This window comes from Nannobrachium achirus, assembly GCF_963921795.1.
Source record: "Nannobrachium achirus genome assembly, chromosome: 8".
Taxonomy (NCBI): Eukaryota; Metazoa; Chordata; class Actinopteri; order Myctophiformes; family Myctophidae; genus Nannobrachium; species Nannobrachium achirus.
Genome location: NC_137817.1, coordinates 51810345 through 51834999, shown reverse-complemented (window position 1 = coordinate 51834999; position 24655 = coordinate 51810345). Strand labels below are relative to the sequence as shown.

General features: G+C 41.7%; 1 protein-coding gene across 1 annotated transcript; it reads left to right on the top strand.

Annotated features, from left to right (window-relative positions):
- Nucleotides 1–1248: 1248 nt before the first annotated feature.
- Nucleotides 1249–22152, top strand: LOC308290202 (synaptic vesicle 2-related protein-like; the record flags this gene model as incomplete). Its single annotated transcript, XM_080731977.1, has 17 exons — nucleotides 1249–1313; nucleotides 2680–2837; nucleotides 3826–3911; nucleotides 4293–4391; nucleotides 4513–4584; nucleotides 4716–4840; nucleotides 5453–5516; nucleotides 5638–5763; nucleotides 6260–6388; nucleotides 8897–8970; nucleotides 9132–9205; nucleotides 10414–10518; nucleotides 17596–17707; nucleotides 17859–17940; nucleotides 18044–18133; nucleotides 20626–20761; nucleotides 22148–22152. The coding sequence occupies 17 exons, from the start codon at nucleotides 1249–1251 to the stop codon at nucleotides 22150–22152; spliced, it is 1602 nt and encodes a 533-aa protein (XP_080588103.1).
- Nucleotides 22153–24655: the final 2503 nt, after the last annotated feature.

Genomic DNA, 24655 nt, shown 5'->3' with positions numbered 1-24655 from the left:
CTGTGTTACGCCCACTCCTCCACTCGTAACGGCAGCAGGAATCTTCAGACAGGGACCTAGACAGGCGTGCACACCCAATATAGAACCCAATGCAGATCCCCACTCCAATGGCTCTAGCCTTTATTAACCTTGTCCGTAACAACCTGCCACAAGCTGGCCCTCCTATATTGACACCTTTTATTTTATTTGTTTTGTCTCAGGGGATCAATAAAGGTATGTCGAAGCAAAGCTAGTTTAAGCAGGCTATTATAGCATCCTTTGTTGCAGTGGTGGAAAATGTACTCAAATGTTTTACTAAAGTAAAAGTATACTGCAATGTAGACATTACAAGTATAAGTCTGGAATTCTAAATGTACGTATAAAAGTACAAAAGTGTTGGTAACAAAATATACGTGAAGCACAAAGTTTTCAAATGTATAAAATGTATAAAACATCTTTTGAAAATAGCAGATCTACAAGCTCACAATGTGTCGCATTGCGACGCATTGTGTCGAAATGTATAGGGCTGAAGAGGTCAATGCATAATGCATAATAATCAAACTAATAACTAAAGTTGTCAAATAATTGTAGTGGAGCAAAAGTACAATATTTTCAAAAAAACGAAAAAGCCTCAAAATTGTAATTGAGTACAGTATTTGAGTAAATGTATTATGTTACTTTACACCAGTGGTTACCCAAACGTTTAGCCCGTGACCCAAAAGAGAAATTAAACATTCACCCAGGACCCAAAGTAGTGAAAATAGCAGATCTACAAGCTCACAACGCGAGCTTGTAGACCGGCTATTTTCACTACTTCTTAATTTTTATTATATTTTATTTATGGGATTTATTAGATGTGTTTGCTTTGCTTGTTGGTTTGAAAACGTGTAGAATTCTTAAATGATTTCTAAAATTTCAAAAGGTTTTCCATCTTTTGAGAGGAAAAGAACATTTTTACTCTAGTTGTGACCCATTAATCGGTCTGTGATCCACAAACCATTGCTTTACACCATCTTTACTCCCCCTCAGTTGAATACCACACGTGTGAGGCTTTTGTTTACTGATATGACTCCACCCATTTCACCTCAGCCAGTGTTTTGTCTGATTGGGTGTCTCCCATCCACAAGTAACCTGTCTGATTGGGTCTCCCACGGTCCCAGTAACCTGAGATCACCTGGGCAGGTTAAACCAGCACAACAACCTCTGAGAGAGGTGTGCAACAGTTTAGTGCATGTCCACATCATCACAAAACTCTTCCAACTGACAGACATGATGAGCAACTGGAGCAGGTCAACCCAGTTCGGTTACAAGCAGTGGAGAGACCCCGACGTAAGGTGTGTAAACAAATTGTCTCACATTTGGACGATGGAATTTTGTTACCCACTCGGGATTTTGTTTGTTGAGAGGAACATTAGATGACCCACTTTGAATTGAGTAAATATCTGTCCCAGGGCCTGGGGTCCAGTCAGGACAAGGCAGCTGCCAGCTGGTTATGTCACATTGTATGTAGAGCAGTGCAACATATGGCAGGCTGACAGTATGTATGATGCCTTAGTTTACTCCTGTAGCTATACATCTACAGTAGTAACAGCAACAGTAGAGTATACTACTGTTGCTGTACTTTACAGACTTTTTATTATTACTATGGTAGCTGTAGGCCTACTACTGTTGTGATGACTTGGTTAACTATTGTTGTACTGTTGTGATGCACTACTGCAGCTGTAGGCCTACTGTTGTGATGATTTTTATTTTTACAACGTTAGCTGTTGTAATGAGTTTTTTGTTTTTGTTTTTAGATTCTTTTTACTGGGGTAGTTGTGATGACTTGTGATGTGTGTTTAATCACCTCACAGAGGGTGTAAAACATTATTTGGGTCCCTTTTTACATCTTCAAAGTTAATTTCACACTGAGGATTTCACTGTGTATTTTGTAGCTCATACTGTATATGCACTAACAATGCACTCATTACAAGTTGTATCCTCACGACCACCATAAGAGAAGAGTTTTGTTGTTACATTAGATTTAGTATAGAATTATACAGCTGCTACTGTGGGTGGGGAGACAACCTATGTCATTCTTATATACTCTCCCATAGGGCTAACTTCTAGCTCATTAAACTAAACTGTTTCTCAATTTGTTGAGGGACCCCTTGGAAAACCACTAAAGGAGTGTTTCTCAAAGTGGGGGTCCAGGGACCTCCAGGCGTCCGGCTAAACTGTTGATAGTTAAAAACCAAATGGACCATTCCTAGGTCTGTTGTGTACCAAACTGTGTGTTCTTGAAAATACAAAGTTTGAGAGGCCCTTTTGGGCCTAATAAAGGACCCCGGGAAGTCCCCTGACCCCACTTGACCCTGAAGGATGGATGTATCTGTATCACTAACAGTGGTGCAAAGTAACTAAGTACATTTACTCAAGTTCCATACTTTTACTCCACTACATCTGAGGCAAATATAATTGTACTTTTCCTCCACAACAATTAATTTGTTATTAACTTTAGTTAATAACAAATTTCTTAGTTACCAGTAAGAAATTATTACAACACTACTGTACAGAGACCACTTACACATTTCATCTTTGAAAGTAGCAGATCTACAAGCTTGATGCCAATTGTGAGCTTTGATGCCAATTCATTTTGAATTCCGGACTTGTACTTGTAACACCACTTCTGATCACTAATAACACTCCTCCTGTTTGCAGTGTGGTGACATTCAGAGGTTCTGGAGACATTGTGACTCTGAACGATGAGGTCCAGGGCACAGATAATGAGTTATGTACCAGTACTACGACCACCGCATACACCGCCCCCCCACAGAACCCCATGTCTGTGGCCGAAACGGGGCCTGATACAACCCAAGGTTTGTGGATCACTATTGATTCTATATTGTGTATTGATGGATATACCCCGATGTAGTATCTCTGTTGGCCTTGAATGTTCACAACTATTACTTTTCAGGAAATGGAAATGCTGTGATCCAGTGGATCCAATGTAGTCAGGCATGTGCACACATCAAAGGGGGCTTGAGCCCCTGCCCTTCTATATGTAAAAAGTGCCCTCTCCAGAACATTAATGCAGTTTCTACTATGGTGAAAGAAACTAAAATCTGTCCATGCCATACCTGAAGGCAGCATTCAAGAGAATTGCCATGTCCAAACGCTCCTGAACTTGAATGCAGCATCTTATGATGTTGAAAGAATTGCCCTCTCTGTGTAGAAATCCATGCCGCCACATCCCCAGCATTGACTTGATTATGCTTAGTTAAGTGTGGTATCAAGCACCGAAAATAGCCGACCTCCTAGCTCACAACGCGTCGCAGCGTGGCGCGTTGTGAGCTTGGAGGTCTGCTATTTTCGATATTTTCACCAAAAGGCCCTTTTAGAAATGTCAGCCCCTGCCTCTCTAACATTCTCTGCACTTCCCTGAATGTATAATGGTTATTTAGTCACTAACACTTTTCATTGGTGAAATATTCATAAAACCCACAGGCAGACTTAACCAATTTCAACATGGTGTCCGTATTTTGGGCATGTCATTATAGGCAATAAATAGAAAATTAAAAGGATCAAAATGCAGATCTACAAGCTCACAACATTGTGAGATTGTAGATTATTATGAAAATATGAACATTTATGTAAAAAACTAATAAGAAATATAGAGCCTGATGATGTGACAATGCTATTTAAAAAGATATACAATTTCACACATAACATTTGTCAGCTCATTTTCTCAGTTCATTCAAGGCATATAATACGTATTAACAATTCTTCTTAAACTATTATTAGCCATGGCTAATGTAATTTACATAATCAATGAAACATGTTCCCATTCTCACCTGCCAATGACAGGAACCCTTACAGTGGATGATATAGTGGAGGCCATTGGCTTTGGGAAGTTCCAGTTTAAACTCTCAATGCTTACCGGACTGGCCTGGGTAAGAATGACTAAACATATTTCTGTCTCACTCTTTGTTCATCAACTGCAGTTGTTGACAACAATCTTTCACAACACCGTCACGTGTTCTCTGTCAATTGTCATACAGTATCTATATACAGGACATACAGACTATTTGTGTTGTTTGACTACATTGAAGGCAAAAAGCATACAACACACAACAAGTACAAAACAACATGGGTAAATGAAATGTCTGTCCGTGTGTGCAATTGTAGTAGTCAAGTCTATCGTTGTTCTTTGCAGCTGACAAGCTACTGTCATCAAATCTGACACCTTTGCTTTTTACCAGCGCACTCACGTCTTTCTCCTAACTAATTCAGAAGTGCTGCATATGTGTGTAATGTGCTCTCTGTTCCACTAGATGGCAGATGCCATGGAGATGATGCTCCTCAGTATTCTAGCCCCTCAGCTCCACTGTGAGTGGAGGCTGAGCGGCCTCCAGGTGGCGCTCATAACGTCGGTAAGGTCTCTTTCTTGTCTTTGGTTGTCTTTCAGTGTTCATGCTAGATGTTTCTTCATCAGATGTGAAAACTATCATTTAAATTAATAACGATTGTTTTTCATAACCGTATGTCTACCAGGCGGTGTTCATTGGGATGATGATCAGTTCCTCTATGTGGGGTAATGTATCTGACAAATACGGCAGGAAAATAGTGAGTCTCACATATTGGCTTTCATATACAAAAACATAAAAATAAATATAGCACAATTTTGGTTCATATTTTTCAAGTTGTTTAAATTTTAACTGTATTTTTTTGTATGTCTGCCTTTTTGTGCTAAACAGGGTCTGACACTGTGTATGGTATGGACGTTGTACTACGGCATTCTCAGTGCCTTGGCTCCAGTGTATGGATGGATCTTAGTGCTGCGAGGACTTGTTGGTTTTGGCATCGGAGGATGTCCTCAGTCGTAAGTTCAGCCTCTCATCCACTGTACCGAAAAGTACTCATTATGCGGAAAGCCCAGTTTCACAATCACAAGTTATTATATGTCTAAAATCTTTAGAAAACAGCAGATCTACAAGCTCACAACGCGTTTGTGATGTGACACATTGTGAGCTTGTAGATTGGCTATCTTCAAATAGCCACAGTTTAAATAGGACTGAAGTGGTTAATGTCGATTTTGTAATAATAATCAAAGTAACTAGTAACTAATTGTCTTCAATTAATTGTAGTGTAATTGTTTTATTGTAAAGTGCAATATTTGTCTCTGAGATGAAGTGGAGTAGAAGTAAAAAATATTGATACATTGAAATACCCCAGTGAAGTAAAAGTACCTCATAATTGTACTTAACAGAGTACATGTACTTACTCCACTGATCCACTGAACCGTGTGTACGCTGAACTAAAAAAAACACTGAATGAATGAATGAATGAATGAATGAATTCCTTGTTTATACATAGTCTGAACCACCAGCACTGGTTCCACTGTAGTATCTGCATTGTTATTTTAGCAATAATATTAACAGTTTATAACTGACTTGCTGAAGATAACAAAAAAACATATATTCCTTTGTTTAAGGGTGACACTATACTCAGAATTCCTTCCAACGAAGACAAGAGGTACCTGCATTATGTTGATTCAGGTATTGTGATCCATACTCTCATTTATTTTGTTAATGACAGACATTTCATTTCAATTTGGCTTGTTTAATGCAATGCAGTGTCATTAATCTTTCCCCCCACTTTGTGGTCTGAACATGTCAGATATTCTGGGCCCTGGGTGCAGTGCTTGAGGTACTTCTGGCAATATGGGTAATGCCCACTCAAGGTTGGCGTTGGCTGCTAGGCTTGTCCACTGTACCCTTGATGGTCTTTGTGAGCCTCTGTTTTGTAAGTATTATTATTTGTTCATTTTGTTTGTTTGTTTGCTTGCTTTCTTCTTAAACAAATCATTGCATATCTCCCAGCCCACTTGCTGACGAAGAAGTTAACTTCGAATCAACATACTAGGTTCACAATACCAATTTTCACGATTCTTTAAACACAAATTTATAATAACCAATTTCTTTTTTTATTATTTCTCTTACACAAATCCAGTAAAACTGTGTTTTCGCTTAACCTCTTTTCAATACAGTAGCAAATTACTGAAATCTTTTTTCCCTCTTTTTTATCAATTCTCTTACAAAGACCCTGCATTTATTTTTTATGTTATTTATTTTTTTGGTCTTATCTCGATTGCTCTCTGCATCACAATAATTGTTTTTATTAAATCAATTTAAGTTGTCACCCGTTTGAATCGATATTAAAGGATTTATGATAAATCGTTGCATGCCTACCTGTGATGCAATTACAGCTGTCTTTATTTTTATTTTTATTATGTACACAGTGGCTGCCCGAGAGCGCACGTTTTGATGTACTGAGAGGGAAAAGGGAAAAGGCTGTGGCAACAATGAAACGTATTGCATCGGACAATGGAAAACCAATGCCCCAGGGGACCCTCGTTGCCAACCAACAGGTGGGGCTATAGAACACATGTGATGTCGAGTGAAACATAACATACATATCCCATTGTCCAACATGACTTCTCAAAGACGAACAGCTTGTTGTTCAAAGTATCACACTGTCCTCTCAAAAGGAGCTATAACTCGTTTACTGCACAATATAGAAGACTACTAGGTTAAACAGTATGACTGCTCCCTCTTCTCTCACCTTTAATTTGTCCATCGCTGGAAATAGTTACAGTATAGGCTGAGTATTACTTGACCTACTACTAGAGCTTACATCCGGCCCTGTTGTAATAGTAGTAGGTAATAGTAGTAGGTGACCTACTACTAGAGCTTACATCCGGCCCTGTTGTAATGGCAGTATTATCCTCTCTCAGACATGAGACAAGATACACATAAGAAGTGGACCCATTCTGAACAAGCACTCATAGACTACACGGGCTCAGGCTCACCCACAGTAACAAACAGGTGGGGCGAGAGGAAATGCCAGGGGGGCAACCTTTTTAGGGGGTCATAACGCCAGAAATGCATAAAAACCTATGCATTTTGGGACACTTATTCCTATAACACAATACAGGTGTTGCCTTTTGTCTGTCCTCTACCCTGAAAATCTATCTATCTATCTAGTGTCATGACACTAGACTAGATACTGAGACTAGATACTGACACTGATATGACACGAGACTAGATACTGGATGGATAGACATGTATCAATCTATCCATCCAGTATCATATCTATCATCCATCTAGTCTCATATCAGTGTATCAATCTATCCAGTATCATATCTATCATCCATCTAGTCTCATATCAGTGTATCAATCTATCCAGTATCATATCTATCATCCATCTAGTCTCATATCAGTGTATCAATCTATCCATCCAGTATCATATTTATCATCTATCTAGTGTCATATCAGTGTATCAATCTATCCATCCAGTATCATATTTATCATCTATAGTATCATATTTATCCCTAGTTCCATCACTTTTAATGCAAAACCCAGCATGATCTGCTTTGTTATATTTATATTTTACCTTATTTAAAACCATTTTTGCTAGTGTATCAATTATTTCATTTTGGATGTTGTGAGATTTGTATTTTGCAAATTCTGGGATGTTTTTGTTAATTTCATTAAATTTGGGGTCCTTTGCCAGAGTGTATTCAACCATTTTTAAGAAGAGTCCTGCAGAGAATTCCAATTCTTGTTCATCATGTGAACTTTCCAGAGTGCCACGAAGTGGGAGTTCATTAACTACAAGGAACTGAACTACTTCTCCTATGATTTTAATGTAGTACCTATTTTTTTCTATTTGGGTTGGCCCTAGGAGATTTTCAATGTAGATTCTCTTTTTATCATTTCAGACCAGGCGTTGGCATTTTTCACGTTTTTCATGTTTTGTGAATCCCTTGTCTTTCTCCAATGCAGTTTTCCAATTATTAAACCCTTGTTTGGTGAAAACCAAATCCCTGTCATTATTTCCTCCAAATTTGCGACAAGGAAAACAAAAGCACGCATCTAACTTCACTGAATATTCCAGCCATGGTCTTCCACGGTACCAGCCCGGGCTGAATGCGCGTGCTGTCTTGCCAAAATGACGTTTGGAAACACAAGATTAGCGGGCTGTGATGGTGCTGTTGTGCTCAACCAAGTGCTGTTAGCAGCGGCCACTGCTGCGTCGTGTACGGCGAAGCTTTCAGGCTGTGTTGCGGTGGTTGTGGAACTCAATGGGTCGGGTCGAGGAGCAGCAGGTCTACCTGCGTGCTGCTATCGGCGGCCGCTGCTGCGTTGCGATCGGCGACGCTTTCAGCTTGTGTTGCCGTGCTTGTGGAACTCAATTGGGGGTTAGGGTTTGGGTCGGGTCGAGGAGCAGCTGTACCCCGAGTCGACGACGGCTCGGAGCCTGCCTCTGGACTGACTGGAGCCGTAGCAGCAGTACTACTCGCGTCGCGAGGTTTAGAAACCAGAAATCGACGCATATTGACCGAAAGAGCCAGATGTTAAAGTGAAACAAGCTGCAAGCACAACTAAAAAACAAACTGTTCCTTCTCTCGATTAGTTCCTTAATGCGCTGGACAAAACTGAAGCTAGTTGGCAACCAGAAGTGGTGCGTGTACTTGTCTGTCGAGACGAGACTGACTGCTGTTCCCTACTACGCATTCAACGCATATCGGGGGCGGAGCTGCTGGCCTGGAACATAATTATTTGTTTTACTTATTTTGAGGTGCAGAGAGGGAGAGAGATGGCATTGGCGATCGGAGTTTTTAAAATGTATATATAATGAAATGGTGTTGGTTTTGGTGGTGCGACAGCTGTAGCATAATATAAAAAAAAAAAAAAAAAAAAAAAGAAATATATATATTTTTTATTTTTTCATGCCATCTTGTTTGGTGGGGCAGACAGGGCATTTAGGGGGGCAATGCCCCCCCCTTGCCTATGGGGAGATCCGGCCCCGCATTACAATATTATGAATGCTTAAATCAAATCATGGCGTTTTTCTTTTTGTTTTTTATTTATAGCAAGAACGTGGAAAGTACAGAGATCTCTTCACACCACAGTATCGCAGGACTACTCTCCTTCTGTGGTTTATATGGTAAGCATGAATAGCACATTGCCTTTGCTACCTTCTTGCACATAGCAGTTTTTCCTTTTTATCATGTTGTGATTTTTTGTACTTTTCTATCTTTCCAGGGCCATAAAGTAAACCAATTATTTACTTGCATTTATTAACATATCATGCTATTTAATTCTCAGGTTTGCAAATTCCTTCTCGTATTACGGGATAGTGCTGCTGACTACTGAGCTGTTCCAAGCTGGGCACGTGTGTGGTGGCGGAGGTCAGTACAACTAAGTGTTGATTTTGTAGACTAAAACTATGACGAAAAATGTTCGACACTGTTTTTCACTGACGAAAACGGAATAAAAATAAATAAATAAAAACTATGCTACGCTAAAACTAAGACTAAATATATTGACAATTTCGTCAACAAATACAAACTAGACTAAAACGTTTGGGAGGGATAGTGGAGAAGAGATCCAGCAGAACTAAAAGACAAGTCATCAAGTCGACAAAATCAACTGTAGATTTAGTCGACTAAAACTAGACTAACACTAAAACATTTTAGATGACTAAAACTAGATGGAATTTCATTCAAAAGACAACAAAATATAATAGTCACTTTACATCATGTGGGCCCAGGTCCACAGGTTGGGAATCACTGTCATAAGTGTTTTGATAGCAGGGGTTGATTTACTGGGGTGGGACTGGGAGGTGGGGGGTATCTAGCCTGGAATTAGCTATAACTGATAACTGATAAGTAACGTGAATTCACTCCCACATACCCCCACGGTAATTATTGCTTCCTTCATACATTTTTCATTTTGGTCATACATTTTTAAAAACAAAACAGAAATGACTGTGCAAATTAGTCACGAAGATGACTATTAGGCCCGAAAAGGGTTGGGTCTGAAGCCGAAGCCTATATTGCCCACCTTATTACCATTTAAAAATAAATGAGCAAATTAGCATAGACAGTGTAGGTATCATACCGTGGGGGTATCTTTTGATGTCCCCCACTCTGGGGACATTCACTTGCATTGCCTGTAGCGGTATTGTTTTATGCCTGTTTCTGGTTAAACTGAATTCAATACATAGAGTTTCCTTTTTGGAACATTGTAGACTGTCTTAAATGTTTAATAATTATTTATGTGTGATTGTATCACAATTTAACACTTTAATAAAAAAATATATAATGTTTTTTTTTTTTTTTTTTTTATCCCACAAATATCACTTACTCTACCTTTTAACACACAAATATGTAATTTTGGGCAAATTAAATAAATACAAATTCTATTCTTTATACCTGTTTGGTTCAGAAATAGTGACAATAGCTGATCTACCTCACAACACATCGTATTATGAGATCATAAATTTGTAGATGCTCCCCCATCACCTGTTTTCCCTTTTTTAACAAATCAAACTCTAATCCACGCAATCCCTGCCAAAATACAACCGTTTACTTTTCTTTCTTCATAGTTACCAACGGTGCCAAGATTGAGCCAAGATGTAGCATGGAATGCAACTATCTGACGTTGGAGGACTACAAAGATCTTTTATGGACCACTTTGGCTGAATTCCCAGGTGAAAAGGCATATCTGCTATACATTTTCTCTCTCAACTGAAGTATGGCATATGTGGTGTCAGGTAGCACTACTGTTGCCAGGGTGAACCACAGTGTCAGGCGTGCATGACCTTCAGAGATACACGGATACGTGGACAAGATGTGCCGGTTTTCATAGTAAACTTTTGAGTCCTTAGAGTATTTTTGATAACTTCATACTTCTACTCCACTTCATCGTATTACTGTATGTATTAGTTAAGCTACCCAGCAGCTTTAGCAGATGAAGTAACCCGGCAAGCCAAATGGTGTCATGATGACGTTAAAACGTCTTCCTTTGCCAGATCACAGCCCATATGGGGATGATCTTGACGTCATTACCAGGGCGTCATATGGATTTTTGTTGTTTGACAGGATATTGTTATTGTTTGTAATGTTAGTTGAAATATGAGCATGTAAGGTTATATTCTGGGACGTATCTGACTAGTTATATTCATCTGGCCTCGATCGGACCCTCTCTGATTAATCCAGGACATCCGTTTTCGTGGGCAGGATTTATGTTGGTTGAAATCAGGTGATGTTCTAGGCCAGATCTGACTAGTCATGGTTTGACTTGATCTGGCCCCAATCGAGACATCACTGATTGGTCCAGGTCCTGACCGTGCTTGCTGGGAATTAATATCAGCCTCACCTTTACCAGCTGCATCATTCAAGTGATGGACACATGAAAGCAATAATTACAATCCAATAATGAGTACTTTTATGTTTGGTACTTCAGGTATATGGATGCCAATACCTTTGTACTTTTACTCAAGACAATCGTGTGAATACAGGACTCTTACTTGTAACAGAGTACTGTATGTCTTGTCTACATTATTGTGGTATTGCTACTTTGCCCACTGATAATCATACTGTAGGTAAAAAGAGCGAACGCCCGTCCTCACTTTGAAGCTCTTTAGTTGCACACTTGTTTGTAGGTTACAGAAATACGTCATGCATTTCATCATTTTAAGTGATTTTGCACAAATTGAACAATTTGTGACTTCATGAATGCATGAACATGCATTCATGAAGTGTGTGTGTGTGTGTGTGTGTGTGTGTGTGTGTGTGTGTGTGTGTGTTAGGGACCGAGTTGGTCGGAAGGAGAGACACAGGAAACTCTTGATGTTGGTTTAAAATAATGTTCTTTTTTGTCTTTATTTTCTTTCTTTTTTTTGTCTTTTTCTTTTAGTTTCAAATAAGGTATAACAAAAAGGAATGTCAAACAAAAGGTGGGCCCAAAACAAAGGAGATCAAACAAAAGAACTAAACAAAATGCTCAACTAAACAATACAACTGATCTAACCAGAATGATGGGTAAGGGGAACATATATAGGGACGGGTCGAACCAATATAAACAAGAGGGGGGGGAATAGAGACAAAGCTGCCAATAACCACTACAAATAACCCCTGTCTCCCCCCCAGTGCAGAGAGAGTGGTGCAGCCCCGTTGTCCCCATCATTGCTGCCGGATATGGAGCAGCTGGTCCCATTCTCTGGCCAGCCAATCATGTCCATTCTCCTTCCCCCAGAACTGGTGACTCAAAGAGAACTCAGTCAAGATCCCATGCAAATAAATAAGCCACAACTAAACAATAATATGTGAATTCAAGTTGTGAGTGGTTATGTCACTTTGCATATATATTTAATGTACTTGTGACTAGATCATTGAAATAAATAAGAAATAGAAAAGTCACCATTACAGTAGGCTCTCAATGTGAGGCTGCTGAGGCAGCCCTCACACACTCCCCCCCTTCGAAGCTCTCGCTGAAACAGCGAGAGAGATAATCTGAGGTCACGTTGAGTTTGCCGGGGATGTGCTGTATTGTGAAGCGGAAGGGTTGCATGGCCAAGCACCACCTTGTGATGCGGCCATTTGTGTCTTTCATCCGCTGCATCCATTGCAGGGCTCTATGGTCGGTCTGGATAATGAACTCCCTCCCCAGAAGGTAATACTTGAAAGAGTCGAGGGCCCACTTGATGGCCAGGGCTTCTTTCTCCACTGTAGAATAGCGAACCTCTCTTGGCTCCAGTTTGCGGCTGATGAATGCCAGGGGATGTCGGTCCTCCGGCGGGCCCTGGAGAAGCACAGCTCCGATCCCCCTCTCAGAGGCATCGGTTTGTAAAATGAACGGTTTCTCAAAGTCAGGACTATACAGGACAGGGTTCTTACCCAAAGCCTGCTGAATGTCTTTAAAGGCTGCCATTGTTTCCTCTGTCCACTGGAGTCTGTTGGGGCGTGTTTTTCCGGTCATGTCTGTGAGGACAGCAGCTCTGTCGGACATATTAGGAATAAAACGGTTATAGAAGCCCGCCATTCCCAAGAAGGATCTTAGATGGCTCTTGGTATGAGGTGGGGGACAGGAGGTGATGGCCTGGACTTTTTGGACCTGTGGTTTGATCACCCCCTTCCCAATTACAAACCCCAAATACTCTGTCTCAGTTCTGGCAAACACGCACTTTGCAGGGTTAATTGTAAGGCCCGCTGATTGGATTCGTCCCAGGACCTCCCCCAGATGTTGCAGATGCTCCTCCCACGTTGCACTGAAAATGACAATGTCATCAAGGTAAGCACATGCATAATCATAACATCCTCTCAATACCTGATCCATAAGCCTTTGAAAGGTTGCAGGAGCCCCATGCAACCCAAATGGCAGGACAGTGAACTGGAAAAGGCCCCATGGAGTCCGAAAGGCTGTCAGCTCCCTAGATCGCTTGGAAAGAGGCACTTGCCAGTAGCCTTTGCACAAGTCAAGAGTTGTCAGGTACTTTGCCTTGCCCAGTCGTTCAATCAGGTCGTCAATACGTGGTGTTGGGTAAGAATCAAATTTTGACACAGAGTTCAGGTATCTAAAATCAATACAAAATCGTATAGTGCCATCTTTCTTTGGGACTAGAACAACTGGGTTACACCACTCACTTTTGGAGTCCTCAATGGTGCCCAGCGACCTCATCATGTCCACCTCCTTTTTCAGGGCGCCCTGGAGGCGCTCGGGGATCCTGTAACTCATACGTTTTACATCAGCCTTTTCTGTTAAGACAATGTCATGTTCAACAATATTTGTGCGCCCTGGATATTCTTGGAATATTTGCGGATTACATAAAGTTTTCACCTGATTTTGTTGCTCAGTTGACAGATGGCCTAGATCGAGTACTGCTGGGGCAGATGAGGGCAGATACTGGTCATCTACCGCCTCTTCCTCCTCCACCGCTCTGATCAGCATGACCTCTGCCGTCTTCTCTGGTCTTTCAGCCCATTCCTTGAGGAGGTTCACGTGCAACACCTTACTGGAACGTGGCCGCCCTGGGGTTGCAACCCGATAGGTGGTAGGACCAAGTTGTTTCTCCACCTCAAATGGCCCCTGCCACTTTGCCAGTAGCTTGCTGTTGCTGGTGGGCAGCATGACCAGAACCTTCTGTCCTGGGCTAAAGGTCCTCTGTCGTGCTGACTTATCATACCATGTTTTCTGATACTGTTGGGCCTCCGCCATGTGCTGCTGGGCAAGCTCCGCCATCGTCTGCAACTTTTCTCTCATCTTGACCACATAGGTTATTACATCAACAGCTCCCCCTTCCCTCTGGTCCCCCTCCCAGGCCTCCCTAAGTAAAGTCAGAGGTCCCCTCACCTCATGACCATACAACAGTTCGAATGGAGAGAACCCAGTTGAGGCTTGGGGCACTTCCCTATATGCAAAGAGGAGGTAAGGTAGCCATTGATCCCAATCAGATCCAGTGTCGTCAACAAACTTACGGAGCATTTGTTTAAGGGTTTGATTAAACCTCTCTGTGAGCCCATCAGTCTCCGGATGAAAAGGGGTAGTTCGCACACTTTTGATACCAAGCAGTTGGTAAACCTGTTTCAGGAGAGTGGACATAAAATTACTTCCCTGGTCTGTCAAAATTTCCCGTGCAAGGCCCACCCTGGAGAAAAACTGAACCAAGGAGAATGCCACAGCCTTTGCTTTGGTATTTTTTAGAGGAAACACTTCTGGATATTTAGTAGCATAGTCTGTAATAACTAGCATATAACGGTTTCCCGCTTTACTTTTTTCAACCGGCCCAACAACATCCATACCCAGTCGTTCAAAGGGGGTACTAATAATTGGGAGAGGCTGAAGTGGGGCTCTCAAGGGTCTTCTAGCTGATGTCTTCTGGCACTGAGGGCACGTCCTACAAAACTGGGTAACAGCTGCCCGTAAGCCCGGCCAGTTGAAGTGCCGTTTAATACGTGCCAAGGTCTTGTGTTTCCCTAGGTGGCCCGCCCAGGGAACAGAGTGACCCAAGGTAAGTACTGACTCTCGAGCTACACCGGGAACCACTAGCTGTATAACTGGTCCATCTTGCTGGTATAGTATACCCTTCTGCAGGAAATACTCCCCATTCTCCACCTCTTTAGCATTACGCAACAATGTGGCTAAACTGGGGTCATCCTGTTGCATCTGCACCATATTTGACGGTACCTTAAAACCCAGCGGCAGATCTGGAGCTACCTCCTCTGATGGTTCTACCACCGTTTGCTGGAACTTCTCCTGCCTTCTTTGTCGGCGTGGCTTTCTGGCTTTGCCGGGCTGTTGGTCTAGGTCTGCATCATAAAAAGGCAGGGTGCTGAGTGTTACGGAGGGCTCATCTACCAACTTGGCTTGGGCTCTGGTTACTGTAATGTTACAACTACGAGGTTTGTGTAGCAAATCAAACAAAACGGGCAGGTCACTACCCAACACCGCTGGAAAAGGAAGATTGTCTGCTACTCCAATATTCAAAAGGTAAGTCTGCCCTTGCACTTCAATGTACAGGTCAGCTGTGGGGTATGGCTTCTTATCTCCATGCACACAGCAAATGGGAATAGTCTCTGAAGTGCATATAACATTGGGTGGCACAAATTTCCGGTGCACCAGGGTCTGATCACTGCCAGTGTCAATTAGGGCCCTCAGAGTCTTCCCATTAATTTTAACTGTTTCCATCTTTATGTACTGATCATCATTAGCTTTCAAATCATTTTTACGAGGCACCACACACATTTGAGTGAGCTTGAGAGGGTTCTTTGGGCAATTGGGCTTTATGTGGCCTTCCTGTCCACACAAGTAGCAAGTAAGTGCTCTATTAGACTGTTTCGTTTGAGTATTTGTTGGCTGGTTCTCCCTGATGGGGGCCTTACCCACACCTGGTGTTGCATCCTGATGGTATTGAGGAGAGGTGGGCCAGCGGTTGTCTTTTGCCGCCTTCCAGGTGTTGTAGCTCCATGGTTGTCCTTTCCTCCTTGCAGCCACAAACACGTCAGCCATTGTCGCGGCATCTGCTGCTGATGGAGGATCATGCTCCTTGATCCATATCTGAAGCTCAGGGGATAACATGCGTAAGTATTGCTCCAAAATGATAATTTCACCAACATCCTTAACTGTTTTATCTTTCGGTCGGATCCACTTCTGATAAAGCTCCTTTAACCTTACATACAGTTCTTTGGGGGTTTCGCCCGGTTCAATATCTGTATTGCGAAACCTCTGCCTATAGGTCTCTGGATTAATGTCATATTTTCTTAGAATGGCATTTTTAACATTCTCATAATCATGACTCTCATCCACATCCATATGTACATAAGCACTTCTCGCCTTACCAGTAAGCAATGGAATTAGGCGGAAAACCCAGTCAGCTTTAGGCCATCTACATGCTGCTGAGATTTTCTCAAAAGTTATCAAAAAATGTTCAACATCATCACTCTCAGTTAATCTTTCCAATCTAGGTTCTGGAGAGAAGTGAAACCGACCTGAGGTGGCGACATCTGTAGAAGCCTCTTGAGACCCTGTTACTTCGGCCTGTGGACCAGGTTCATCACCTGCCCCTGGGCCTTGGGGCGCATGAGCCTGCACCTCCAGTTGCAGCTGTTGAAACTGATTTTTCAGTGAATTAAACCGTTGCTCCTGGCGAGCCTCACGGGCCTCCTGTTGGTTCATGTGGGTCTGGAACATACCAGCCAGGTCCGTCAGTGTTAGCTCTTGGCTGGCCTCCTCCATGCCCCCTCCAGTGGCCCCAGAGTCTGGACTATGCCCCTCCGCCTCTTGTATTGGTATTGGTGCTCTTCTTAATCCTCTGCCTCGATTCATGGCTCATTTGCGTTTGGAAAATAATTTAAAAAAAAGTAGAAAAAAAGAATCTGTGCTCTCCTCCGTGATCCCACCACTGCCACCATCTGTTAGGGACCGAGTTGGTCGGAAGGAGAGACACAGGAAACTCTTGATGTTGGTTTAAAATAATGTTCTTTTTTGTCTTTATTTTCTTTCTTTTTTTTGTCTTTTTCTTTTAGTTTCAAATAAGGTATAACAAAAAGGAATGTCAAACAAAAGGTGGGCCCAAAACAAAGGAGATCAAACAAAAGAACTAAACAAAATGCTCAACTAAACAATACAACTGATCTAACCAGAATGATGGGTAAGGGGAACATATATAGGGACGGGTCGAACCAATATAAACAAGAGGGGGGGGAATAGAGACAAAGCTGCCAATAACCACTACAAATAACCCCTGTCTCCCCCCCAGTGCAGAGAGAGTGGTGCAGCCCCGTTGTCCCCATCATTGCTGCCGGATATGGAGCAGCTGGTCCCATTCTCTGGCCAGCCAATCATGTCCATTCTCCTTCCCCCAGAACTGGTGACTCAAAGAGAACTCAGTCAAGATCCCATGCAAATAAATAAGCCACAACTAAACAATAATATGTGAATTCAAGTTGTGAGTGGTTATGTCACTTTGCATATATATTTAATGTACTTGTGACTAGATCATTGAAATAAATAAGAAATAGAAAAGTCACCATTACAGTAGGCTCTCAATGTGAGGCTGCTGAGGCAGCCCTCACAGTGTGTGTGTGGGTGTGTGTGTGTGTGTGTGTGTGTGTGTGTGTGTGTGTGTGTGTGTGTGTCCCAAAATCATGACGGCAAATCATTTTGAGACACATAAATTACCTTATTGTAAAAAAAAAAGAAAAGAAAGAAAAAAGTCACATGATTGAAATCTGCCTCCTGGTTGGCACGGCAGATCTCAATATGTGTACCTTCCTCTTTCTCATTGCAGGGCTATTTGTGACCCTTTTCGTGATTGACCGTATCGGCAGGAAGAAGAGCATGGCCATGTGTTTCATTATGTTCGCTCTGTGTATCCTACCTCTGTATGGCTGTATTGGGAGGTAAGACACACACACACACACACACACACACACACACACACACACACACACACACACACACACACACACACACACACACACACAGTCAGGCCATTTTTGGTCCGCAGTGCTATACAACAAATGCAAATGCTTTCCCCATCTATCACTCCAGGGTGGCTCTTACGATTTTCATCTTCATCGCCAGAGCCTTCATCACAGGAGGATTTCAAGTTGCTTATGTTTACACTCCAGAGGTACAGTATTGTCCATTATATACAGTATCATTATATATTATGTATGTAACAACGTTATTCATTATAATTATTTATCACCATGCTCTCTCCTCTCCTTCCTTAGGTGTTCCCTACAGAAATACGAGCCCTGGGAATGGGGACTAGCAGTGGAGTAGGCAGAGTGGGTGCCCTGCTTACGCCATTCGTGGCACAGGTACGCCCGTGGATTCCAAAATGTTATTTTTATAAAGCTGCAATCCAACTTACATGTCCTACCTGGGATGTTCCCATGTTTGTTAATTTGGAGATAAGCGACCGTCACGTCACATACACAAACTTTAGAAGGCAATTGTAGCCAATCAGGAGGGAATTTGGGAAATGGGACAGATCCATGTTGATGACATGACTTTAGAGATACTGTGTACCGCTTTGCGTGATTTTAGGCCAACATCTGTAGGTGCAGTGTCCAAAGAGTAGGGGAAACATTGTGATGAAAAAGTGTGATGTGACGGACGGACGGACGGACGGACGGACGGACGGACGGACGGACGGACGGACGGACGGACGCAGCAACTCCTGTCACAAGTTGATGATTGATGATCATTTGTCCATGTGTGGTCCAGCCTTATGGAATTTATGGAATGCATGTGCAAAAAGACATTTTAAATATTGATTTGATGCTCATTAGTCATAAGGAAGTATTACTTTTATTTATTTTGTTCAAATGCATTCCATACATTTCATAGGCATTCCATACATTTCATGGAAACATGATATCATCAATTTGCGACGGGCATTGCCCCTATTGAGTGAAAGATTAACGATTTCTAAAATGAATTTAAGGTGTTTTTAATTTTACATTTTAGTTACAGAGGACGATTATATTGTATTGAGGGATATTTGGCATATTAGCCGGGAATCCTTTAAAAATCACACCCGTGTGAAGTGGAGCTGTGTGTGTGTGTGTGTGTGTGTGTGTGTGTGTGTGTGTGTGTGTGTGTGTGTGTGTGTGTGTGTGTGTGTGTGTGTGTGGATCATGTGTACCGATTTTTGTGACATTTGAAGAAAATATGTAGGAAAAGGAGCAAAAAGTGTGTTTTGGAGAAAATTCAAGATGGCGGAAAATCTATCATGGCGCAAATGGGCGTGGCCTATATGGGGAGATGCGTCATGACCCAAGGAATCCAGGGAAAAAATATTTTTAATTTTCCGACCTACGGTTCAAGAGTTACAGGCCAAAACGTAAAGTGGGGTGTTATGGCGCCACCATGCGGCCAAATGACACAATTATTTTTTATTTAATCCTTGAAATCATTATGAACCTCCTCTCCAAGTCTTGAAACTCTAGCCCCTATGGTTTGCGAGAGACAAATAATTGAATGTGAGTTTTTGCGATTCCCATTATAAGTCAATGGGGAAAATTAATTCACTAATAAATGAATATCAATTAAACTATTGAACCTTTCTCTTAGCAAGTTACTAGCCCACGATTCCCGAGTAAGCCGGTCGATTTGACATATGGCGCGAGTGTGTGGTGGCAAAACTGTGGGACTAGTAGCGTGCCGAAGTTTAGGAAGTTCAGGCTACATACACACAGACACACAGACACACAGACAGACAGACACACAGACCCACACAGCCACGTATAGGGAGCCTGTGCTTCACACAGCTCCAAAAAGTACTTCGGAATTTGTACTTAAATACTTAAAATCACACCCGTGTGAAGTGGAGCTGTGTGTGTGTGTGTGTGTGTGTGTGTGTGTGTGTGTGTGTGTGTGTGTGTGTGTGTGTGTGTGTGTGTGGATCATGTGTACCGATTTTTGTGACATTTGAAGAAAATATGTAGGAAAAGGAGCAAAAAGTGTGTTTTGGAGAAAATTCAAGATGGCGGAAAATCTATCATGGCGCAAATGGGCGTGGCCTATATGGGGAGATGCGTCATGACCCAAGGAATCCAGGGAAAAAATATTTTTAATTTTCCGACCTACGGTTCAAGAGTTACAGGCCAAAACGTAAAGTGGGGTGTTATGGCGCCACCATGCGGCCAAATGACACAAGTATTTTTTATTTAATCCTTGAAATCATTATGAACCTCCTCTCCAAGTCTTGAAACTCTAGCCCCTATGGTTTGCGAGAGACAAATAATTGAATGTGAGTTTTTGCGATTCCCATTATAAGTCAATGGGGAAAATTAATTCACTAATAAATTAATCTCAATTAAACTATTGAACCTTTCTCTTAGCAAGTTACTAGCCCACGATTCCCGAGTAAGCCGGTCGATTTGACATATGGCGCGAGTGTGTGGTGGCAAAACTGTGGGACTAGTAGCGTGCCGAAGTTTAGGAAGGTCAGGCTACATACAGACACACACACAGACCCACACGGCCACGTATAGGGAGCCTGTGCTTCACACAGCTCCAAAAATAGTCTACCATACAGCACGCACGCATACACGCACGTATGGGTGCGCGCGCGCACACACACACTCTCACTCACACACACACACACACACACACACACACACACACACACACACACACACACACACACACACACACACACACACACACACACACACACACAAATGGATTGCAGCTTTAAGATAATCCCTTTGACGATCGACTCTTACAAATACATATGCTTCGCAAACATTGCATTTTGAACCCCTCTGAGTTGTAATTAACCTTCTTGCTGGTTTGACCACAGCTGCTGCTCAGGAAATCCATATACGCGTCGCTGTCGGTGTACTGCGTCTGTTGCCTGCTGGCGGCCGGAGCGTCCATGTGTCTGCCGATTGAGACGGCGGGCAGGTTTCTCCAAGAGACAACAAGTCAGTCCACAGGTGAACAGGACACAAACAGGACAAGCACAGTGCCCGATCCACACACCAGCAATGATATGGCAGGGAAAAGCTGAGACAAACAATGAAGATCCGTCTGCACGTCGATTGTAGCCTGGTTAATAAACCAGACTGCACAACACCACCCCCTGGCGGTAGTGGTGGTACACGCAGTAAGGAATTAGTATGAGCAACACCAGGCTACGTCGATTGAAGAGGATCTACCAAATGTCATCACGACCCAGGCTCTTACAGATGGCATACCTTGCGTAACACACAATGACCCCATATCATAAATGTCATCATACATGACACTAGATTTGTGGATTAATCTACAGGTATCTATTTTTTAATGAGTACCCCCGCCAAATCACCGGTACTACTTCATATTCATCCATAACTGCAATCAATTGATACCTTTTGCAACCACTATATTAATGACAAAGTATTTCCAACAGCTTTATGTCCACAAATTGCAACTAACCTATGCATAAAACAATACTTTTTATGTGCGTAGGTATACAAAACAACACAAACAACCCCAGACCACATGTGTGGCACCTTTTGGGTTGCCTTCTGTGATACTTTCAGTTTATTTTATTATTCATTAGGGTGGCCTTTTGAAAGATGCTCTAAGGCTTTCCACAAAAGACTGCAAGAACACACTTAAGAGATTTCTTTTTAAATGTTTTCCTTTTTTTGTGAAGCTGTACAGTATGTTATATAGTCAATGTTAAATTAAAGGAATATATTATATAATGATTGTGTTGTATTATTTATTTATATATTATTTATATATTTATTAGTGTATGCTCTTTTAAATGATGTAGCTTTTTTGCATTTCACTGGCCCCAACAGCACATAAGAAAATTGGGCCAGCCAATTACAAGCAAAAGGTAATGCTGCATGTTACTTATGCCCTGCATGCAACCCACTGTGTTTGGTTTGTGAGATTCTAATGTCTTCCATGATTACAATGTCTTCCATAAAGTCTTACACCCTGAACCCACAAGGCTGCTTTGAAAGTCAATGGAACAAAATGACATCTGAAGAACTTGACGGTGCTTTTCCGACATTTTGTTTTGTTAGTTCTGCAACCTCCAAGAGGTTCCAACTAGCCGAACACCTCCCTGAAGAAATGCCGGCTGAGGATAATCCCTCTCTGAGTGACTGCAATTGATTAATTGATTAGTTGAAGATTTTATTAGAGATTGCAGATCAAATGCTTCACAGGCAGGACATAATTCAGATACTCCACAATAGATAACTTAGACATAAAATGTTGAGTGCTTTATAGACCTTGAAATCTATTCTGTGGGAGTCCAGAAGCCAATGGAGGGTGTACAGGACTGGTGTGATGTGTTGTATTCTCTTTGTTTTGGTTGATAGTCTAGCAGCAGAGTTTTGGATGAGTTGTAATATATCTATGGCTTGTTTGGTCACTAAAAGGATAAACACATGGTTCCCACGGTCATGAAATTCCTGGAAATATTTTGAAAATAGAAAAATATATGTTTCCAGTACTGGAAAGGTTTTGGAATTGATCCTGGAAAAAATAGCTATGCATTGTCTTTGGTTATTGATTTTGTTAATACCTTTGAAATGACAAATTAAACATGGGCCAAATTCTCAAATATTAGAGGCAGAAATTGTGAAAATAGCAGATCTACATGCTCACAACGACTCGCTACACAAGGCGTTGTGAGCATGTAGATCTGCTATTTTCACAGTGTTATACAAAATTCCTCAACTCTTAGTGCTCGTCAGGGTGCCGGGGTCCCCAGTTAAAACAGGATTATTTCAGGGGTCACGGCCTGAAAAGGTTGAGAACCACTGGCATACACTACCTGTCTTATACCGGTAGGAGTAAGCGACCTGTTATTGAGCTGAATGATTGTTATATAGTCCTGGAAATTGGGTTAAATATTCTGGAAATGTTTTGGAAAAGTTTTGGAAATGAATTGGTAAAAATGTGTGGGAACCCTGTAAACACCACAAAAAAGCTTTTGGGCTTGTTTCAATTGGGGTCCCTTTTTATAATTCGTACACATAGAACATTAAATGGCTGAAAAATAAAACACAGTACTATACAGACAATATCATCATAAGACAGTCGGAAAAAACTAAATACAAAATAAATGGTATTTACAGTAGAATGGTCAGGATAGGCTTTATCATTATGACAATCAATTAATGGAGAGAAACAGAACACATGTTGTCCACTGTGTCTGGCGCCAGAAATGGCAAACTCTCAGAGACAAACTATATGTCAAGCCACCTCAGCGTTTGAAGAAAATCCAGGTGGTAAACCTCTCCAGACTGCAAACCATGATGTTGTTAAGCAGAGAACAGAGTTGTTCAGAACACTGAGCTGCAACATACAGTACGGAAGAATAAAATATACTGTAGTACTTTGGCAAAAACTAAAATCATGTATAGTTTGGGTTTTGTATATTATTTGTTTATTATCACTCTCTCTCTCTCTTCTCTATAATAGCTTTGGTTCTAGAACTGGTTGCATTCTAGATTCTTGGGACCTTGGTGGCCTTGAACAATTCAAAAATGTGCATATTGCTGCTGAGGAATGTGTCAATCGCATTCTTTAGCATCACCAGGAATGTGCCAATAGCTGCACCTGAAGCTGGGAGGGAGGTGCCTCAATGTGACCCCACAGGATCCTTGCTCTAATAGTACGCACATACGCACGCACGCACGCATGCAGGAGAGAGACTGTAAAGGCCTGGCTTGTTTATCCAGTAAGAAAAAAAAAATGTTGTTTTGCTTCCGTTGTAAAAATGTTGTTTAAGTGAGAGAAAGTCAGCTCTTGCAAAAGAAGAACGTGTTAGAGACTGGCACAATGCGTCAGGCACCCTTAACTTCCATGGAAAATTAACAAAGCATTCAGACAGTTTTCAAGAATTGAAAGAGTTGGACAAAAGATTGGCCTGGCAAAACACCAGAGATGCACAACATCAGCGCAAAATGTCTGCCGAGAATGTTGTGTTGCGTTTGAAAAACACTACAGACAAAGGGTCTTGATGCAGTCGTGCAGTTGATGCAGTGACACAACTGAATGTGACAAATCAATTCCTGCTGGACTACCGAATAGACGGTAATTTTGAGAGAGTGCTGTTTGATGCAAAATCACTGGCGGAGGACTTGAAAACAGTGGCCTGATTTCCTGAACGAGGTGCTGTGCGAACACGGAACAATACAAATTAAATGTGGACGAGCCAGACAGTGAGGGATGCATGAGAAGATGACAAAGTGTCTTTCTTTAACAGAGTACCGGACTGTGCTAGCAATGCTGTGGAAGAGTGTTTTTCTCAACTCCAGGAGCACAATGCTCCTGGTTTGGGGTGTTATATGACATATAGCATCCATCAAGGAGAAAACCTCCAAGAATTCACAGCACTGGAAACAAAGCCCTGACACTACGAATCCACTCAATACAGAGATATTGATGGGCAAGAACTTTTCGCAGAGTTAACTGGTCTGAGTAGACATCTTAATACAGGAACTTAATACTGTAACTAAACCATTACATGCACTAGAGTACATTTGTGACAGTGGGATGGAATCATCTGTCCCCAATACCTTTATAGATAGATAGATAGATAGATAGATAGATAGATAGATAGATAGATAGATACCTTTATTATCCCAAGGGGGAAATTCAGTTGTCCAGTTGTAGCACAGCAGTATACAGTTAATTACAAAGTTACAGAGAAGTAAGAAAAAAGATAGATAAGAGGGAAAAACAAGAGCAGTACAGTACCAATAAAGAGAAGGTGCATCAATAGAGGGGGCGAATAATATATAAGTATATACAGTATACATATATACATATGAAAAAACATCACGAGGATGCAACTGGGACGTATCATCAGTGATGTA